General features: G+C 46.0%; 1 protein-coding gene across 2 annotated transcripts in view; it reads left to right on the forward strand.

The window, feature by feature from the left end:
• The first annotated feature begins 1,421 nt into the window (after nt 1-1,421).
• Nucleotides 1,422-19,095, forward strand: part of LOC140410234 (NACHT, LRR and PYD domains-containing protein 3-like) — a 96,284-nt gene continuing 78,610 nt past the window's right edge. The window contains exons 1-2 of one of the 2 annotated variants that reach the window (XM_072498187.1): nt 1,422-1,644; nt 12,947-13,042. In XM_072498187.1, the coding sequence (XP_072354288.1) occupies nt 12,997-13,042 (46 nt within the window). In that variant the 5' untranslated portion in view covers nt 1,422-1,644; nt 12,947-12,996. Of the gene's footprint in view, nt 1,645-1,967; nt 2,322-12,946; nt 13,043-19,095 lie in introns of those variants that run through there. The other variant, XM_072498188.1, reaches the window with a different exon arrangement.

Raw genomic sequence — 19,095 nt, forward strand, 5'->3', positions numbered from 1 at the left:
AGCGAGGACGGTGTCGAGGGTGGTAGGATCCAGGGTCAAACCGGGCTGGGGGCTCGCAATATTTGGGGTGGTAGAGGAGCCGGGAGTGCAGGAGGTGAAAGAAGCCGGAATTCTGGCCTTTGCGTCCCTGGTAGCCCGACGAAGGATTCTTCTTCAGTGGAAGGATGCAAGGCCCCCAAGCGTGGAATTCTGGATCAGCGATATGGCGGGGTTCATTAAATTGGAGAGGGTGAAATTCGCCTTGAGAGGGTCGGTACAAGGGTTCTTTAGGCAGTGGCAACCGTTAGACTTTCTGGCAGAACGGTAGACATTGGTCAATGGCAGCAGCAACTCGGGGGGCGGGGGGGGTTACTTTATAATTATTTTTGTTATTATTTACACTGTAGGGTCTGAGGGGGTGTATATACCTGTTGTGTTAAGTCGGGGTGTTAATGTTAATTTATTATTTATGTACTGGGGGAGGGGGGGTATGGAGGGTTGCTTTTCTAGACTGTGTCAGTCCCTCAGCACATATTCCTGGACCTTGGGAAATGCCAGTTTGCAACACTCAGTCAAGGGGAATTAGTTACACTGGAAGACCAGGAGGTTTTGGGCAGATCAAAGAGCATCTTTCCCCAAGTTGAAGGTCCTCCAGCAACAGCTAATTAATTTTTTTAATGGGAATCACTGACAAGGCCAACATTTGTCGTCCTTGAGCTAGGCCATTTCAGAGGGTAGTTCAGTGTGAACCATGTTTGCTGTGGGTCTGGAATCACATGTAAACCAGACCAAGGACAGCAGCTTTCCTTCCCGAAACAACATTCATGAACCAGATAGTTTTATGGTCAGTATTACTGAGAGACTAGCTTTATAATTCCAGATGTTGTTAATTGAATTTAAATTCCATTGTGAAGGATTTGAACCCATGTCCCCATGGGCATTAGCCTGGGCCTTCAGATTATTAGTCCAGTGACATTGCCACTACACCATCATCTCAGTGTCTCTCCCTGGAAGCATCCTGGTGAGCACAGTCCCCACCACCACCCTCTGACAAAATGTGAAAGATTCACACAAAGTGGAGGAGGGATAAAATAAAAACAAAGTTCTGGAAAAACTCAGCAGGTTGGCTGCATCTGGGAAGAGACAGAGTGAACGCTACAAGTCCAAATAGACTCCTCTTTGGAAGAGAGATAAAATAACAACCAGCTTTGTTCACAGTTCAGGTGGCGAGGAATGGTCAAATGAATTGATTTCCTATCACCAGCCAGTTCCCTTTTCGAAGCAGATGAGGAATGTCTGCGGTGGAACTCCGACAGCAGCTTTCACACCGACGGCGGGACTGAGTCTCAGAACAAGCAGCTCAAGTTGCGATTTGCTGAGATCAAACCAGGAACTGTTTTCTAATTGGCTGTAGTGTAAACTACGGAAGTAAATGGAAAACGTCTTTGCGGGGTCACAAGGTAGCTGTTAAGATTCATTTCTGGGTCTTTTTTCCGTTTCGTTTTCCATTGCTCTGATCTCTTACCTCGCACCAAGAATGCAATAAAAACAAAATGCTGGAAAAACTCAGCAAGGATTCAGCGACCCGGATAGTCGGCTCAAACCGCGATTGAGAACCGGGAATTTGATCCATTCCTGGTCTGCAGCAGTCTCTCCACAGACACGGTAAGCGGTTGTGGGATAAACATCAGGAACGGCTGCTCCTCTCTGAGAATTCCCAGACAGAGTTGGAATCTGCCCCTTTTTAATTCGGTGTCAGTTTTTAATTCCAGCTCTCACTGAACTGTTTGTTACCCAGTACAGTTTAAACTGACTGCTCAGTGTTGGGCGCAGCAATTCAGGCCTCACACAGTTCTGGCTACCGGAGGTTTAGCAAACCCCAGACCCAGTCACAGGCAGGAGCAAAACGAAAAGCAGTAAATTACCACATTCAAAGATATCTTGCACATAAAGTAGCTACTCAAATGAACAACAGGAAGGTTTTGCAACTCTTGTCCAAAAAATTAACCGTAAATGAAGTGAATAAATGTGACTGTTTTACTCAACTTCCCGGAATCAGAGAAAATAAAATGTACAACTGACTTTGTTCAGTTGATGTGACGGGAATGATCAAACCGGTCGGATTGGTTTTCAGCAGAAAGGCCGCTTCCTGTTCTGATGCAAATAAAGAATGTCTGAAACCCACCCGGAGCCCTGGGTTTACACAGAATCCAGCTCTGACTCAGAACAAATTCCCCGTTTCTAACTTGCAATCAAACACCTTTTACCTGCTTAGTCTCAGTGAAATAACAATGATATAAATCGCAAAATCTGCACGGAAAGAGACTACCTTTGGATTTAAGGTAAAGTAGTTTATAAGAATCACATTTCGTTTATCATTAACATATTTTCCTTCCCCTTCCTGTTTCCCGGCCATGCTCCCAGATCTGTTCCGCAGTGCCGGGTGCTCTCTGCTTCTTGTTTACTGTAACAAGAAAACGAAAGACTTGCCTTCCTGTAATGATTGTCGTGACAACCGACCTCGAAGCGCTTGTAGCCATTGTTGTGATGTGGGAAACGCACCGAGCTAACTGAGACACGGCAAAGCCCCCCCAAAACAGCAATGTGACAATGACCAGCTGATGTGTTTTTGTGAGGCTGGTGAAGGGACAATTCTTTGACATGAAATTATTTTTTCAAAAATCCAATGAGCACATGGCTTTTGGCACGTGAAGAAAAACTGAGCATAAAGTGTCAATTTACACATTCACCTCTTCACGGATAAGAAATTTCTTCCTGGCACAATCAAAAGAACAATAATAATCTTTTATTAGAGTCACAAGTCGGCTTACATTAACACTGCAATGAAGTTACTGTGGCGCCTGTTCGGGTACCAAGAATTCAGGATATCCAATTCACCTAACCAGCACGTCTTTCTGGACTTGTGGGAGGAAACCAGAGCAGTTGGAGGAAACCAATGCAGACACTGGGAGGACGTGCAGAGTCTGCTCAGTCAGTGACCCAAGCCAGGAAATCAAACATAGAACATAGAACAATACAGCGCAGTACAGGCCCTTCGGCCCACGATGTTGCACCGAAACAAAAGCCATCTAACCTACACTATGCCATTATCATCCATATGTTTATCCAATAAACTTTTAAATGCCCTCAATGTTGGCGAGTTCACTACTGTAGCAGGTAGGGCATTCCACGGCCTCACTACTCTTTGCGTAAAGAACCTACCTCTGACCTCTGTCCTATATCTATTACCCCTCAGTTTAAAGTTATGTCCCCTCGTGCCAGCCATATCCATCCGCGGGAGAAGGCTCTCACTGTCCACCCTATCCAACCCCCTGATCATTTTGTATGCCTCTATTAAGTCTCCTCTTTACCTTCTTCTCTCCAACGAAAACAACCTCAAGTCCATCAGCCTTTCCTCATAAGATTTTCCCTCCATACCAGGCAACATCCTGGTAAACCTCCTCTGCACCCGCTCCAAAGCCTCCACGTCCTTCCTATAATGTGGTGACCAGAATTGTACGCAATACTCCAAATGCGGCCGTACCAGAGTTCTGTACAGCTGCAACATGACGTCCCGACTCCGGAACTCAATCCCTCTACCAATAAAGGCCAACACTCCATAGGCCTTCTTCACAACCCTATCAACCTGGGTGGCAACTTTCAGGGATCTATGTACATGGACACCTAGATCCCTCTGCTCATCCACACTTTCAAGAACTTTACCATTAGCCAAATATTCCGCATTCCTGTTATTCCTTCCAAAGTGAATCACCTCACACTTCTCTACATTAAACTCCATTTGCCACCTCTCAGCCCAGCTCTGCAGCTTATCTATATCCCTCTGTAACCTGCTACATCCTTCCACACTATCGACAACACCACCGACTTTAGTATCGTCTGCAAATTTACTCACCCACCCTTCTGCGCCTTCCTAGAGCCCCAGTACTCTGGTCATTGTCACATTGCTGTTTTGGGGGGCTTTGCCGTGTCTCAGTTAGCTCGGTGCGTTTCCCACATCACAACAATGGCTACACTGGCTTCAAGCGCTTCGAGGTCGGTTGTCACGACAATCATTACAGGAAGGCAAGTCTAGGAAAGGAGCAGTCACCTTGTTAGGAGTTTTCTATAGGCCCCCCAATAGTAGCAGAGATGTGGAGGAACAGATTGGGAAACAGATTTTGGAAAGGTGCAGAAGTCATAGGGTAGTAGTCATGGGCGACTTTAACTTCCCAAATACTGAGTGGAAACTCTTTAGATAAAATAGTTTGGATGGGGTGGTGTTTGTGCAGTGTGTCCAGGAAGCTTTTCTAACACAGTATGTAGATTGTCCGACCAGAGGAGGGGCAATATTGGATTTAGTACTGGGTAATGAACCAGGGCAAGTGATAGATTTGTTAGTGGGGGAGCATTTTGGAGATAGTGACCACAATTCTGTGACTTTCACTTTAGTAATGGAGAGGGATAGGTACGTGCAACAGGGCAAGGTTTACAATTGGGGGAAGGGTAAATACGATGTTGTCAGACAAGAATTGAAGTGCATAAGTTGGGAACATAGGCTGGCAGGGAAGGACACAAGTGAAATGTGGAACTTGTTCAAGGAACAGGTGCTACGTGTCCTTGATATGTATGTCCCTGTCAGGCAGGGAAGAGATGGTCGAGTGAGGGAACCATGGTTGACAAGAGAGGTTGAATGTCTTGTTAAGAGAAAAAAGGTGACTTATGTAAGGCTGAAGAAACAAGGTTCAGACAGGGCATTGGAGGGATACAAGATAGCCAGGAGGGAACTGAAGAAAGGGATTAGGAGAGCTAAGAGAGGGCATGAACAATCTTTGGCGGGTAGGATCAAGGAAAACCCCAAGGCCTTTTACACATATGTGAGAAATATGAGAATGACTAGAGCGAGGGTAGGTCCGATCAAGGATAGTAGCGGGAGATTGTGTATTGAGTCTGAGGAGATAGGAGAGGTCTTGAATGAGTACTTTTCTTCTGTATTTACAAATGAGAGGGGCGGTATTGTTGGAGAGGACAGTGTGAAACAGATTGGTAAGCTCGAGGAAATACTTGTTAGGAAGGAAGATGTGTTGGGCATTTTGAAAAACTTGAGGAGAGACAAGTCCCCCGGGCCTGACGGGATATATCCAAGGATTCTATGGGAAGCAAGAGATGAAATTGCAGAGCCGTTGGCAATTATCTTTTCGTGCTCACTGTCAACAGGGGTGGTACCAGGGGATTGGAGAGTGGCGAATGTCGTGCCCCTGTTCAAAAAAGGAACTAGGGATAACCCTGGTAATTACAGGCCAGTTAGTCTTACTTCGGTGGTAGGCAAAGTAATGGAAAGGGTACTGAAGGATAGGATTTCTGAGCATCTGGAAAGACACTGCTTGATTCGGGATAGTCAGCACGGATTTGTGAGGGGTAGGTCTTGCCTTACAAATCTTATTGAATTCTTTGAGGAGGTGACCAAGCATGTGGATGAAGGTAAAGCAGTGGATGTAGTGTACATGGATTTTAGTAAGGCATTTGATAAAGTTCCCCATGGTAGGCTTCTGCACAAAGTAAGGAGGCATGGGATAGTGGGAAATTTGGCCAGTTGGATAACGAACTGGCTAACCGATAGAAGTCAGAGAGTGGTGGTGGATGGCAAATATTCAGCCTGGATCCCCGTTACCAGTGGTGTACCGCAGGGATCAGTTCTGGGTCCTCTGCTGTTTGTGATTTTCATTAATGACTTGGATGAGGGAGTTGAAGGGTGGGTCAGTAAATTTGCAGACGATACGAAGATTGGTGGAGTTGTGGATAGTAAGGAGGGCTGTTGTCGGCTGCAAAGAGACATAGATAGGATGCAGAGCTGGGCTGAGAAGTGGCAGATGGAGTTTAACCCTGAAAAGTGTGAGGTTGTCCATTTTGGAAGGACAAATATGAATGCGGAATACAGGGTTAACGGTAGAGTTCTTGGCATTGTGGAGGAGCAAAGAGACCTTGGGGTCTATGTTCATACATCTTTGAAAGTTGCCACTCAAGTGGATAGAGCTGTGAAGAAGGCCTATGGTGTGCTCGCGTTCATTAACAGAGGGATTGAATTTAAGAGCCGTGAGGTGATGATGCAGCTGTACAAAACTTTGGTAAGGCCACATTTGGAGTACTGTGTACAGTTCTGGTCGCCTCATTTTAGGAAGGATGTGGAAGCTCTGGAAAAGGTGCAAAGAAGATTTACCAGGATGTTGCCTGGAATGGAGAGTAGGTCTTACGAGGAAAGGTTGAGGGTGCTAGGCCTTTTCTCATTAGAGCGGAGAAGGACGAGGGGCGACTTGATAGAGGTTTATAAGATGATCAGGGGAATAGATAGAGTAGACAGTCAGAGACTTTTTCCCCAGGTGGAACACACCATTACAAGGGGACATAAATTTAAGGTGAAAGGTGGAAGATATAGGAGGGATATCAGAGGTAGGTTCTTTACCCAGAGAGTAGTGGGGGCATGGAATGCACTGCCTGTGGAAGTAGTTGAGTCGGAAACATTAGGGACCTTCAAGCAGCTGTTGGATAGGTACATGGATTACGGGAAAATGATATAGTGTAGATTTATTTGTTCTTAAGGGCAGCACGGTAGCATTGTGGATAGCACAATTGCTTCACAGATCCATGGTCCCAGGTTCGATTCCGGCTTGGGTCATTGTCTGTGCGGAGTCTGCACGTCCTCCCCGTGTCTGCGTGGGTTTCCTCCGGGTGCTCCGGTTTCCTCCCACAGTCCAAAGATGTGCGGGTTAGGTGAATTGGCCAATGATAAATTGCCCTTAATGTCCAAATTGCCCTTGGTGTTGGGTGGAGGTGTTGAGTTTGGGTAGGGTGCTCTTTCCAAGAGCTGGTGCAGACTCAAAGGGCCGAATGGCCTCCTTCTGCACTGTGAATTCAATGATAATCTATGATTAATCTAGGACAAAGGTTCGGCACAACATCGTGGGCCGAAGGGCCTGTTCTGTGCTGTATTTTCTATGTTCTATGTTCCTCTAGGTCATTGATAAAAATGACAAACAGCAACGGCCCCAGAACAGATCCTTGTGGTACTCCACTTGTGACTGTACTCCATTCTGAACATTTCCCATCAACCACCACCCTCTGTCTTCTTTCAGCTAGCCAATTTCTGATCCACATCTCTAAATCACCCTCAATCCCCAGCCTCCGTACTTTTTGCAATAGCCTACCGTGGGGAACCTTATCAAACGCTTTGCTGAAATCCATATACACCACATCAACTGCTCTACCCTCGTCTACCTGTTCAGTCACCTTCTCAAAGAACTCAATAAGGTTTGTGAGGCATGACCTACCCTTCACAAAGCCATGCTGACTATCCCTGATCATATTATTCCTATCTAGATGATTATAAATCTTGTCTCTTATAATCCCCTCCAAGACTTTACCCACTACAGACGTGAGGCTCACCGGTCTATAGTTGCCGGGGTTGTCTCTGCTCCCCTTTTTGAACAAAGGGACCACATTTGCTGTCCTCCAGTCCTCTGGCACTATTCCTGTAGCCAATGATGACATAAAAATCAAAGCCAAAGGTCCAGCAATCTCTTCCCTGGCCTCCCAGAGAATCCTAGGATAAATCCCATCAGGTCCCGGGGACTTATCTATTTTCAGCCTGTCCAGAATTGCCAACACCTCTTCCCTACGTACCTCAATGCCATCTATTCTATTAGCCTGGGGCTCAGCATTCTCCTCCACAACATTATCTTTTTCCTGAGTGAATACTGACGAAAAATATTCATTTAGTATCTCGCCTATCTCTTCAGACTCCACACACAATTTCCCATCCCTGTCCTTGACTGGTCCTACTCTTTCCCTAGTCATTCGCTTATTCCTGACATACCTATAGAAAGCTTTTGGGTTTTCCTTGATCCTTCCTGCCAAATACTTCTCATGTCCCCTCCTTGCTCGTCTTAGCTCTCTCTTTAGATCCTTCCTCGCTACCTTGTAACTATCCATCGCCCCAACCGAAACTTCACACTTCATCTTCACATAGGCCTCCTTCTTCCTCTTAACAAGAGATTCCACTTCCTTGGTAAACCACGGTTCCCTCGCTCGACGCCTACCTCCCTGTCTGACCGGTACATACTTATCAAGAACACGCAGTAGCTGATCCTTGAACAAGCCCCACTTATCCAGTGTGCCCAACACTTGCAGCCTACTTCTCCACCTTATCCCCCCAAGTCACGTCTAATGGCATCATAATTGCCCTTCCCCCAGCTATAACTCTTGCCCTGCGGTGTATACTTATCCCTTTCCATCATTAACGTAAACGTCACCGAATTGTGGTCACTGTCCCCAAAGTGCTCTCCTACCTCCAAATCCAACACCTGGCCTGGTTCATTACCCAAAACCAAATCCAACGTGGCCTCGCCTCTTGTTGGCCTGTCAACATATTGTTTCAGGAAACCCTCCTGCACACACTACAAAAAACGACCCATCTATTGTACTCAAACTATATCTTTTCCAGTCAATATTTGGAAAGTTAAAGTCTCCCATAATAACTACCCTGTTACTTTCGCTCATATCCAGAATCATCTTCGCCATCCTTTCCTCTACATCCCTAGAACTATTAGGAGGCCTATAAAAAACTCCCAACAGGGTGACCTCGCCTTTCCTGTTTCTAACTTCAGCCCATACTACCTCGGAAGAAGAATCCCCATCTAGCATCCTCTCCGCCACCGTAATACTGCTCTTGACTAGCAGCGCCACACCTCCCCCTCTTTTGCCTCCTTCTCTGAGCTTACTAAAACACCTAAACCCCGGAACCTGCAACATCCATTCCTGTCCCTGCTCTCTCCATGTCTCCGAAATGGCCACAACATCGAAGTCCCAGGTACCAACCGATGCTGCCAGTTCCCCTACCTTGTTTCGTATACTCCTGGCATTGAAGTAGACACACTTCAAACCACCTACCTGAACACTGGCCCCCTCCTGCGACGTCAAATCTGTGCTCCTGACCTCTATACTCTCATTCTCCCTTACCCTAAAACTACAATCCAGGTTCCCATGCCCCTGCTGCATTAGTTTAAACCCCCCCCAAAGAGCACTAACAAATCCCCCCCCCAGGATATTTGTGCCCCTCGGGTTCAGATGTAGACCATCCTGTCTGTAGAGGTCCCACCTTCCCCAGAAAGAGCCCCAGTTATCCAGAAATCTGAATCCCTCCCGCCTGCACCATCCCTGTAGCCACGTGTTTAAATGCTCTCTCTCCCTATTCCTCATCTCACTATCACGTGGCACGGGCAACAACCCAGAGATAACAACTCTGTTTGTTCTAGTTCTGAGCTTCCATCCTAGCTCCCTGAAAGCCTGCCTGACATCCTTGTCCCCTTTCCTACCTATGTCGTTAGTGCCAATGTGGACCACGACTTGGGGCTGCTCCCCCTCCCCCCTAAGGACCCGGAAAACACGATCCGAGACATCACGTACCCTTGCACCTGGGAGGCAACATACCAAACGTGAGTCTCTCACGCTCCCACAAAATCTCCTATCTGTGCCCCTGACTATAGAGTCCCCAATTACTAATGCTCTGCTCCTCTCCCCCCTTCCCTTCTGAGCAACAGGGACAGACTCCGTGCCAGAGGCCCGTACCCCATGGCTTACCCCTGGTAAGTCCCCCCCCCCACAAGTATCCAAAGCGGTATACTTGTTTCTCAGGGGAACGACCGCAGGGGATCCCTGCACTGACTGCTTTTTCCCAGTCCCTCTTACAGTTACCCACCTATCTCCAATCTTTGGTGTAACTAATTCCCTGAAGCTGCTATCTATGACCCCTTCTGCCTCCCGAATGATCCGAAGTTCTTCCAACTCCAGCTCCAGTTCCCTAACTCGGTCTTGGAGGAGCTGGAGATGGCAGCACTTCCTGCAGGTAAAATCAGCAGGGACACTAACTGCATCCCTCACCTCAAACATCCTGCAGGAGGAACATTGCACTCCCTTCCCTTGGTACCTGGCGCTGTGACGCAACAGTGCTAACCATTGTGCTACCAGGACAAAATATATTCTAGGAAATAGCTGTGGAATGGATGGCTCGTCCAAAATACAGCATCTACAATAGTACAACAGCCCCTCAGTGTGAACAGAGTCTGTGACTGGAGTTTAATTTTTGAGCCCAGGTCCTGGAGCTGGACTTGAAGCTGGGACCTTGGGTCTCCAGAGAGGAGAGTCCTGTTAACTGCCCAGCTGACACACTCCGGTCAGGGGAGTAATATTTAATTCTTTGCTCAGACAGTGGCTGAGTGCAGTGCATCTGACCTCCGGGATTACAGAGCTGAACCGATTCTTCCACCAATCTCCCATTGCCACTTTTTATATGTTTGCAGAACAGAAAGTAGGAACAAGAACGTTGGAATTTATTCTGGTGAAATGGCATCAATTTTCCATTTGTGAAATTACTATTCAGTAAACCAGGTGAAAATCTGGTCCTTTCTCACTCCATATACTTCTATTTTAACTGGATGTTTTAACTTATTGAACCATTTGGTGTCCAGTATATTTTAATATTCTGTAACTAAATTTAGTTCAGGTTAAACACAATTCTACTCCGTAAAGGAAAACATATTCACACTGTCTGATTATCGTTCTTTGCCGAGAATCTGAAAATCAGCATTTTGTCATAGACAAAACTCAACCTAGTCATAGGATCAGAGCAACGTCTGAGATAAATCTGACTGGAGAAGCCAAGTATTTCGAATACAACTAGAATAGGTAAAAGATAGCTGTTTAAGCATAAATGTTGAGCCCCAGTTTTAAATACCCATTTATACAGCATAATTCACTTTTACTGAAGTCCGTTCTGGCAAATGCATATTTTCAAGATAATTTGACACTGCTAGTGCTAATTGTCAAGGACAGGGACTGAATACACAGCACCATTGTTCACAATGCCGATAACAGCTAGGTCAGAAAAGCTGATGTTGCACATTGAAGATGGACGGCTTGCCATCAAATCAAATGTGTTTGAGTCTAACCCAAACCAATTAGGATTATATTGGGGTGTAATTAGACGACTTAAGACCGATATGAAAGTGTATAACTGAAAAGTTTCTCCCTGCCATTTTAGGTTAGGTTTGGTTTTAGTGTTTAGTTTAGTCAGTTTTGTCCTTTATAGTCTCCATTTTAGAGATGTCTTTGGGCGTTCTGTCAGTCTAACAGTCTGTGTCAGTGATGTTAGTCCACTTTTGACTTTGAGTTTGAGTTTAGCTGAAGATTAGCTCTCTCTCTCTTTTCATGTTTCATTGCCAGACTTTGACCTTTTAAAAGTTACTTTCGAGCTGTCTGCCTAAGCAAAGAAAGATAATGTCTGTAATTCTCTGAAAGCTTCGAATTGTCTACGAATTGCCTTTTAAATGACTTTCAAATTGTAATCAAGCGACTACAAATAAAACAATTCTTTTTGGCACCTGAGGAGTTTATACTGCAAATTTCTGCTGAGTTCCAGTATTCGCAAAGTGCTACTGATAACCGAATAGCAGAGATGATATAAATTCCTTCAACTATACACAGTCGAATAATACAAGGAATCGAACAACTTAACACAGTCTACAAATATTATAAATCTTACAACTTGTCGTATTGCGCCAGGACTTGATTAATCAACTAAGCTTCCCCCAAACTTGCTGTAGTTCGGCAGGTTAAGATTCCTTTAATTCTGACCCTGTAGGAATTATTACTCTGGACCGTGACATTGTAAATTTAACCAAAACAGATGTGAATTAGTTGGATGAATGGAACTGGAACGGCTCATTTTGCTATTTTAAACTCATGGCAATGAACTGATCATTTGTCAAATTGGTTGAAAGGTACAGAGAGGTCACTCCCCTTTAAAAAAAATGCAAATTTAAGGATTTTTCAGTTGGCACATGCCACAGGGCAGATAGCAGTGTTTATAGATGTGAAGATCTTGATCACTCAATTTTCTATGCTTAGTTATGACCTGCTCTGGTAGCCATAGTATTAATGTGGTTTATCCAGTTCAGTTTCTGATCAATGGTAACCCCCAGGATATTGATCATGGGGGATTCAGCGATGGTAATGCCATTGAATGTCAAGGGGCGGTGGTTAGACCCTCTCTTGTAGGAATGGCCATTGATTAGCACTTGTGTGGCACAAATGTAACTTGCCATTTGTCAGCATAAGTCCGGATATTATCCAGGTCTTGATGCATTTGGACATGGACTGCTTCATTATCTGAGGAGTCGGGAATGGTGCGGAACATTGTGCAGTCATCCGCAAACATCCCCACTCATGACCATATGATGGAAGGGAGGTCATTGATGAAGCAGCTGAAGATGGTTGGGCTTAAGACACTACCCTGAGGAACTCCTGCAGTGATGTCCTGGAGTTGAGATTACTGACCTCCAACCACCACAAGGCTGTGGGGGCAGCGAATCTCTCCAATAATCTGAATGTAGATAGATATATTTATTAAGTACCAGAATTTAATGTATAATAATCAACAAATCAAAAATATTAAAACACAAATTTGCAACTAGACGACATAATACTGCCAGACTATAAAATGGAGTGAAGGATCCCTAAATGATGGGCAGGATTCTTCAGCCCCCAGCCCTGTGAAACCACCCCATGCCGCCGTGAAACCCTGCTGACGAGGGTGCGCTGCCAGCAGGAGAAGTGAATCTTGTCGATCGGATAATTCCGGCTGATTACCCCGCTCTATAAGTCTGGTTGCACCCTGCACTCTGTCAGTAAATCTGATCAATTATTATTCTCAATGCACAGTCTCAGCCAATGTGGAGATCAATGGGTTTCACTGTGTCACACCTGATGATGAGAGGTGAGAGTAACACTTTAGGAATGCTCGATCCCAGAGCTAACAGTTGTTGTACTGATGGGTGAGGACTGATAATCATGTTTAACATGGCAACATTCTCCTTATTTTGTTACGTCTAATCCTCCCATTAATGTTCCATTATAACAGAGCATCAGAATCTGGGGAATCCTGTCACCGCCAATGCTAAAGGTTTAAACATGGGAGAAGATCCAACAACTTCAACAACAATGAGAATGAAAACGGGTAGGTTCACAAAGTCAAATAACCTGCAGCTCACACCGGAAGAGGGGAGAGGTCAGAGGGTGAGTAGAAAGTGAGTGACCATCTAGAGGGACATAACAGTTACAGGTGGAGGAAATCCCTCAGTACTGGAACTGTCCAAACTGCTATTGGAGACTGCAAGGTATATAGAGATTGTGATTCTATTGTTATGTTTCTCTGGTTCTAAATATGGCAGTCAATATGGTCGCCTTCCTTAATCCTAATTATGTTTGCTTTAGAGTCACCAGGTATCTTTCGATACCGCCACGAGGTTCAAACCCGAACACTGATCAAAGAGCCAATACACCAGTTAGTTAGTTCAAAGTCAATACTATTTATTTACACACACAGTAATATCAACTCATGCACAAAATACTACAAACTAAACTATGTGTAACGCTGACACCTATACTTAGCTTTGGTGCCCACTCAGTGGAACAATGGCAGTTGTTCGGATCTGAGGCTGTTGGGTTCGAAGGGGTACAGGAGCACAGCTAAGGTCGTCCATCTGGTAGCGAGCGTTGACCTTGGACTTACTTGCTTCTGGTGCAGCTGGTGGACGGGTCTCTCCGCTTTGAGAGCAGAGTCCAAGAGAGCGATTCTCTCTCGGGGGTTTCTTCTTATACCTGAAGGGGCTTCGCGCGCTTTTGGGTGGGCCTTGAACTTGGCCCCAATTAATTGGGCCGTATCTTGATCACTCGTATTGATCTTGACCAATAAAGGGGTGGGTGCCTGATGGCTGGGCGTGTCCTAGGTGGCCGTTGGCCTGGCTTTGTTTACGTTTTCAGTTTGGGGAACTGGCGCCGGGGTGTCTGGAGCTAGATCGGTTGTTTGAGTGTCTTTCCTTTGTTCCCGGAGATGGGCCATCAATATGTTAATAGACCTACAGTTTCACTCCCGTCTGGGAGCTGTTTTTTCAATACGCATACAGGCTCTGTGCCTGCTTGCTTTCTTAACATTGTCCATAGTTCCCTACAGTCATTGCGAGCATCCATTTTGTATTCTGGAAGTGGCCATCCCAGGTGGCTACATCCCCTCCTTGTCATCCTCAACGCGAAGCGTGAAGGATCAAATTACTGCATCTTCTTCGTTCTCCTCCTAAGTCGGGCACCCATAAGCAAGGACAAGGCACTACACTACTCTGTCCTATGGATTGAAACTTTTACCTAATTTACTTTATGTACACACATCATTATAAAATTCTATGGGGCGCTATGGCATTCAGGCATGCATTACAAAATAAAAAAACTGGAACCTCTAACTGTCCTTAACTAAACTATCCTTACTCAATCAAAAGAATTTACAACATTTTAAATTCTTTTAAACTGTACAATAACAGCAACACAGGTCTCTCTGGCTTGGCAGTCAACCACAGAGTTTTACATTTCTTTTATTAGAACAACAAACACACAAAAAAACAGATTTACATTAATTCACTTAAAGGGGTTGGGGGGTTTGTTGAAGTCCGAAAATTTGGGATCTGAATGTGTATACTGGAGTGCGGGAGGCTTTCCTCCGTCATTTGCGTCTTAGGGTCTGAACGACACTGCAGAGTATCGCAAGTACTAATAGTGTTTCTCCAACATAGGACAGGGAATACCAAGTTATGAACTTGTCACACCAGGTTGGTGTATCGGTTACTATCTCTGGGTACAGTGTATGGCAGGGGTGGGAAACATTCACGGCCTGTGTAGTTGGTGCCAGGGGGGGTAGCGTCCGCGTGCAACTGGAGGGATCCCGCTAAGATCCAACTGTAGAGCATGAGGTTGACTTCATCTTTCTTCTTCTTTCGTCTTCTTGAGGCTTCTGTGGTTCCGGAGTTCTATGGACACAAGCATAATTTCTGATAATATCATGTTTAAGATCTCGTATGTCTGTCTGTCTGTCCTTTAATCGCCAATTACCCGTAATAATCGGTCACCATCTGTGACTCCCTCATTTTAAAAAAAAAAACAACAAATATTTGGGACAAGACATCGAGAAAAAAAATTCTGACACAGAGCGAGCCGTCTCACAGCCTGTGTGATCTACCATCCCAGTGTTTGAGGATGCAAATAGCATTTGGAAGCAACCTAAGGGTCGCCGTAAACAAACAAACGAGTTTTGAACTAAAAGTGCCAAATGGGGTGCGTATGGGCCGCGGCGGGTAAGAATGGGTGGAATCCCTAGGTAGGACGGTGACCAGTGCCGTATGTGCTCTACCCGAGCGTAGCTGACCAGATGGGGGTCCTCAGGCAGGGCGGGGACCAGTGCCGTTTCTCCACTGCCTGAGTGACCAGCAAGAACGGTAAGAATTTGTGGTCATCGTGGGGGTTGTATTTGTTGCTAACTTCTACCTTCAAAGCAGAAGAGTAGTTATGATCGTTTGTCCGTGGACAAACTTGTTCCATTAACTGCCAGTGGGCGTTAAAAAAGTGGTGGCGTGGGGCCATGAAAAACTTTAAATGAACAAACAACATTCACAATAACAAACAAACATACATAACAAACATGGTGCAGGTTCCATCAGAAAGGACACCATAACTCTCCATCGGTTCCTTTTTACCATCATCTGGACACCTCATTGCTCTAAAGCGAACAGAGTCGCAAAGGGATTTGTTTGGTGGGAGTCAGACTCTAAGTCATCATCTTCTCCTGGCTGCCAAACTCGTGACTGGAGTAGTTGTGCTAAAGCTGCTTGGGGCGAATTGGGGTCCATCTCATCATTCCTGATGAGCCTGAACGAATTGTCTCGGTGCCAGTATTTTGTATCGAGATTGGAGCTGCAAGGGTTTAATCCATAATCGTCGGGCGGTGGGTCTGGATCAGGGGCTTTAATATACGTTATTTCAAAGGTGTCCCTGGAATCATGTTCGGAGTGGCTGGGAGTGGGGCCTGGTGCAGTGGTGTAATCGTAGCGTGGTGTGCTGGGGCTGTCGCTGTCGCTATCACTGTCGCTTTCGGTTGGAGGAAGGGAGAGGCGGAGTCGTACCTCTGGGGGTGGAGTCGTAATCGTGTCTGAGGATGGGCTGGACAGGTTGGGGGATGGTAGGAATATGTCGTTCGTGGGCGGGGCATGCTCATCTGCTGCTGCAAGCGATTTGTGGTGTGCATGGTTATTCTGCGAGCCATAAGCCTTAAGCTGATTTATGTGGAACCACGCAGACTTGCCATTCGGATAGGTGATTTTGTATACAGAGGGGCTGACTTTATCCGAGATTGAGTACGGCCCGGCAAATTTGGGGGAAAGGAATGAACTGGGGTTGTATAGGGATAGCATGACTTGCTGCCCTACTACAAACTCGGTGGCGTGTACCGTCTTATCAAAGCAAACTTTGCTTTGCTTCTTGCGTGTCCCAAGTCTAACAGCTGCTGCAAGCAGGGATGCCTTCACATTTTCTACAATTTGTTGTACTGCTTTCTCATGCGTGAGGGCGGTGACTGATGGGCTGGCCAAATCCAGTCCTAATAAATATTCTGTCCCTTTCATGGGGGGTCATGAGGGTGTGGGGGTGTATCCTGTCGACGTGTTTCTAATGAACATTAATGCAAATGGGAGACCTGTGTCCCAGGTGCTGTTGTGTTGTTGCACCATTTTCCTGAGGGTCGCTTTTAAAGTTCTGTTCATTCTTTCTACTATGCCGCTTGATTGGGGGTGGTATGCAATATGGAATTTTTGTTTTTGCTGAAAATGGTAAAAATGTTTTTCATCACTCGTCCTGTAAAATGGGAGCCTTGGTCGGACTCTATAGTGCGTGGGAATCCCCATCTTGTAAAGATGTGCTGAGTGAGGATATTAGCTGTCGTTTTGGCAGTGTTTGTTCTGGATGGGAAAGCTTACACCCATTTTGTGAAGGTGTCGATGACCACCAACACATACTTGAAACCATTCCTGTAGGGAGGTGGGGGTCCTATATAATCAATTTGTAAGTTCGTCCAGGGGCCATTAACAGGGCGGGTGTGACTTAGCTGACCTTTGCGTATCTGTCCGGATTGTTCTGGGCACAGATTAAGCAAATCTCAATGTAATGTGTAACATTGGCTTTTAAATCGGGCCACCAGCAGAGAGGTCTGAGGTGGGCTAAGGTGGCGTCCATGCCTTGATGTCCATGGTTGTCATGGAACTGACAAATAATTTGATTCCTGTCCTGACTGAGGACTACATAAATTCCATCTTTTAAAATAACACCGCCATGTGTTGTCAACGCGTTTTTGTACTTATCATAGGGAGCTGGGAAGTTGCCTTTTAAAACTTCCCTGAGCTGTGTCTCTTTTTGGGCCTGTGCTAAATCCTGAATGTTGGTCTGTGAGACCTCAACCGCGTGAACTAGGGTGCTCTCGGGGAGGGGGGGGGTTCAAAAGTGACCGTGTCTGGAACCTGCCTTAATGTTACCGGGGCGGGGGAACGATGATGGCTGCGAACTTTGATAATTCCATATTTCCTGTCTTTGGCCGCTTTCAGAATATGTTGGTGTATTGGGGCTGAGGGTAGGGGCTTTCCATCTGCGGAAACACACCCTCTAGTTTCCCACAGGGGTAGGAATTCGGTTAAACTGTTGCAGACATATAAACTGTCAGAATATATGTCGGCTGGGGTCGGGAACGAGTCGGGTGGTCTACGCTATGGCTGCCAGTTCTGCTGCCTGCGAGCCTAAATGCCCTGTCAATTTGAACGAAATCTCTTCTAGGGCGCGTCCCTGCGCGACCTCTACATAAATACCGCAATTGGTAATCCTTTTTATGTTTAAAACTGTGGAGGAGCCATCCACATAGATTCTAAAGGGTTCGCATGTGTTTGTGGGCTGGGGTCTCTGGAGCAAGTACCTGGTTTCGGGGGAGCCGACTTTGGTACAAAGGGTCCTGTGTTGTGTTTAATGGATATTATTTCACACTCGTGGGGTGCCTGCATATTGTAAATTGTCAGCGATGGAAAGTGTGGGTCTTTGTCCTCTTAACTGTTATGTCCCGTAGACGGGTCCAATGGCTGCGCGTATCTGGCTGACTGTGCCATCCTTAAGTCTACCATCAAGTAGGAGCTGTGTTGGGGTGTGTTCAGTGAGAATGGTGACGGGGTTGAGTCCTGTAATATAGTCCTGAAGTATTGTACTGCCCAAAAACTGCGAGCAGGTGCCTTTCGCAGGCAGAAAATCCTTGCTCAACTGGATCTAATACACGTGAGGCGTATGCCACGGGGCCTATTTGATCGTGTTGTTCTTGGAGGAGCACGGCCGAAAGGTTTCGGTCGGTAGTTGCAACCTCAATTGCGTACGGGGAAAGTGGATCTGGGACCTGTAATGCGGGGGCTGTGCTGAGGGCTCTTTTTAAAGCATCCATGGCATCCATGTGCTGTGGAAGCCATTCCCAAGGTGCTTGTTTCTTGAGAAGTTTGGGTAGGAGCGCTGCCTTTGTGGCAAAACCGTCAATGTGGTTTCTACAGTAGCCAACCAGTCCTAGAAATGACCGGAGGGCTGTGACATTGTGGGGCAGGGTTAATTTGACTATCGAGTCGATTCTTTTCTGCTCAATCTCGCTTTTGCCATGTGTAATTACTGTTCCTAAGTAAATCACTTTTTCCTGTAAAATCTGGGCCGCCTTGGGGTTCACTTTGCAGTCAATTTGTTGTAGGAGTCCTAATAATTTGGCGAGAAGTGAAATCCGCGCAGCCATTGGACACGTCTACGGGACATAACAGTTAAGAGGACAAAGACCCACACTCTCCCTTTGTGTCCGTCTGTAGTAGCAGATCATCTACATATTGGACCAGACAATCGGGTCGGAAATTTTTCCTAATCCATTTGCCAGCTGTCGGTGGAAATTGAAGAGGGAGTTGTGGAAGCCTTGTGGAAGGCACGTCCAAGTATATTGCTGTCCCTGGAATGTGAAAGCAAATTTGTATTGGCACGCTTTATCCAGTGGAATGGACCAAAAGCCGTTGCTAATGTTCAAAACTGAAATTTCTTTTGACTGTAGTCCCTGTTTGAGCATGGTCTCGGGAATCGTGGCTACGGTGGGGGCTGCTACTGGGGTTACTTTGTTTAGTTCCCGGTAATCAATAG

Source organism: Scyliorhinus torazame, chromosome 4 (genome assembly GCF_047496885.1).
Source record: "Scyliorhinus torazame isolate Kashiwa2021f chromosome 4, sScyTor2.1, whole genome shotgun sequence".
NCBI lineage: Eukaryota > Metazoa > Chordata > Chondrichthyes > Carcharhiniformes > Scyliorhinidae > Scyliorhinus > Scyliorhinus torazame.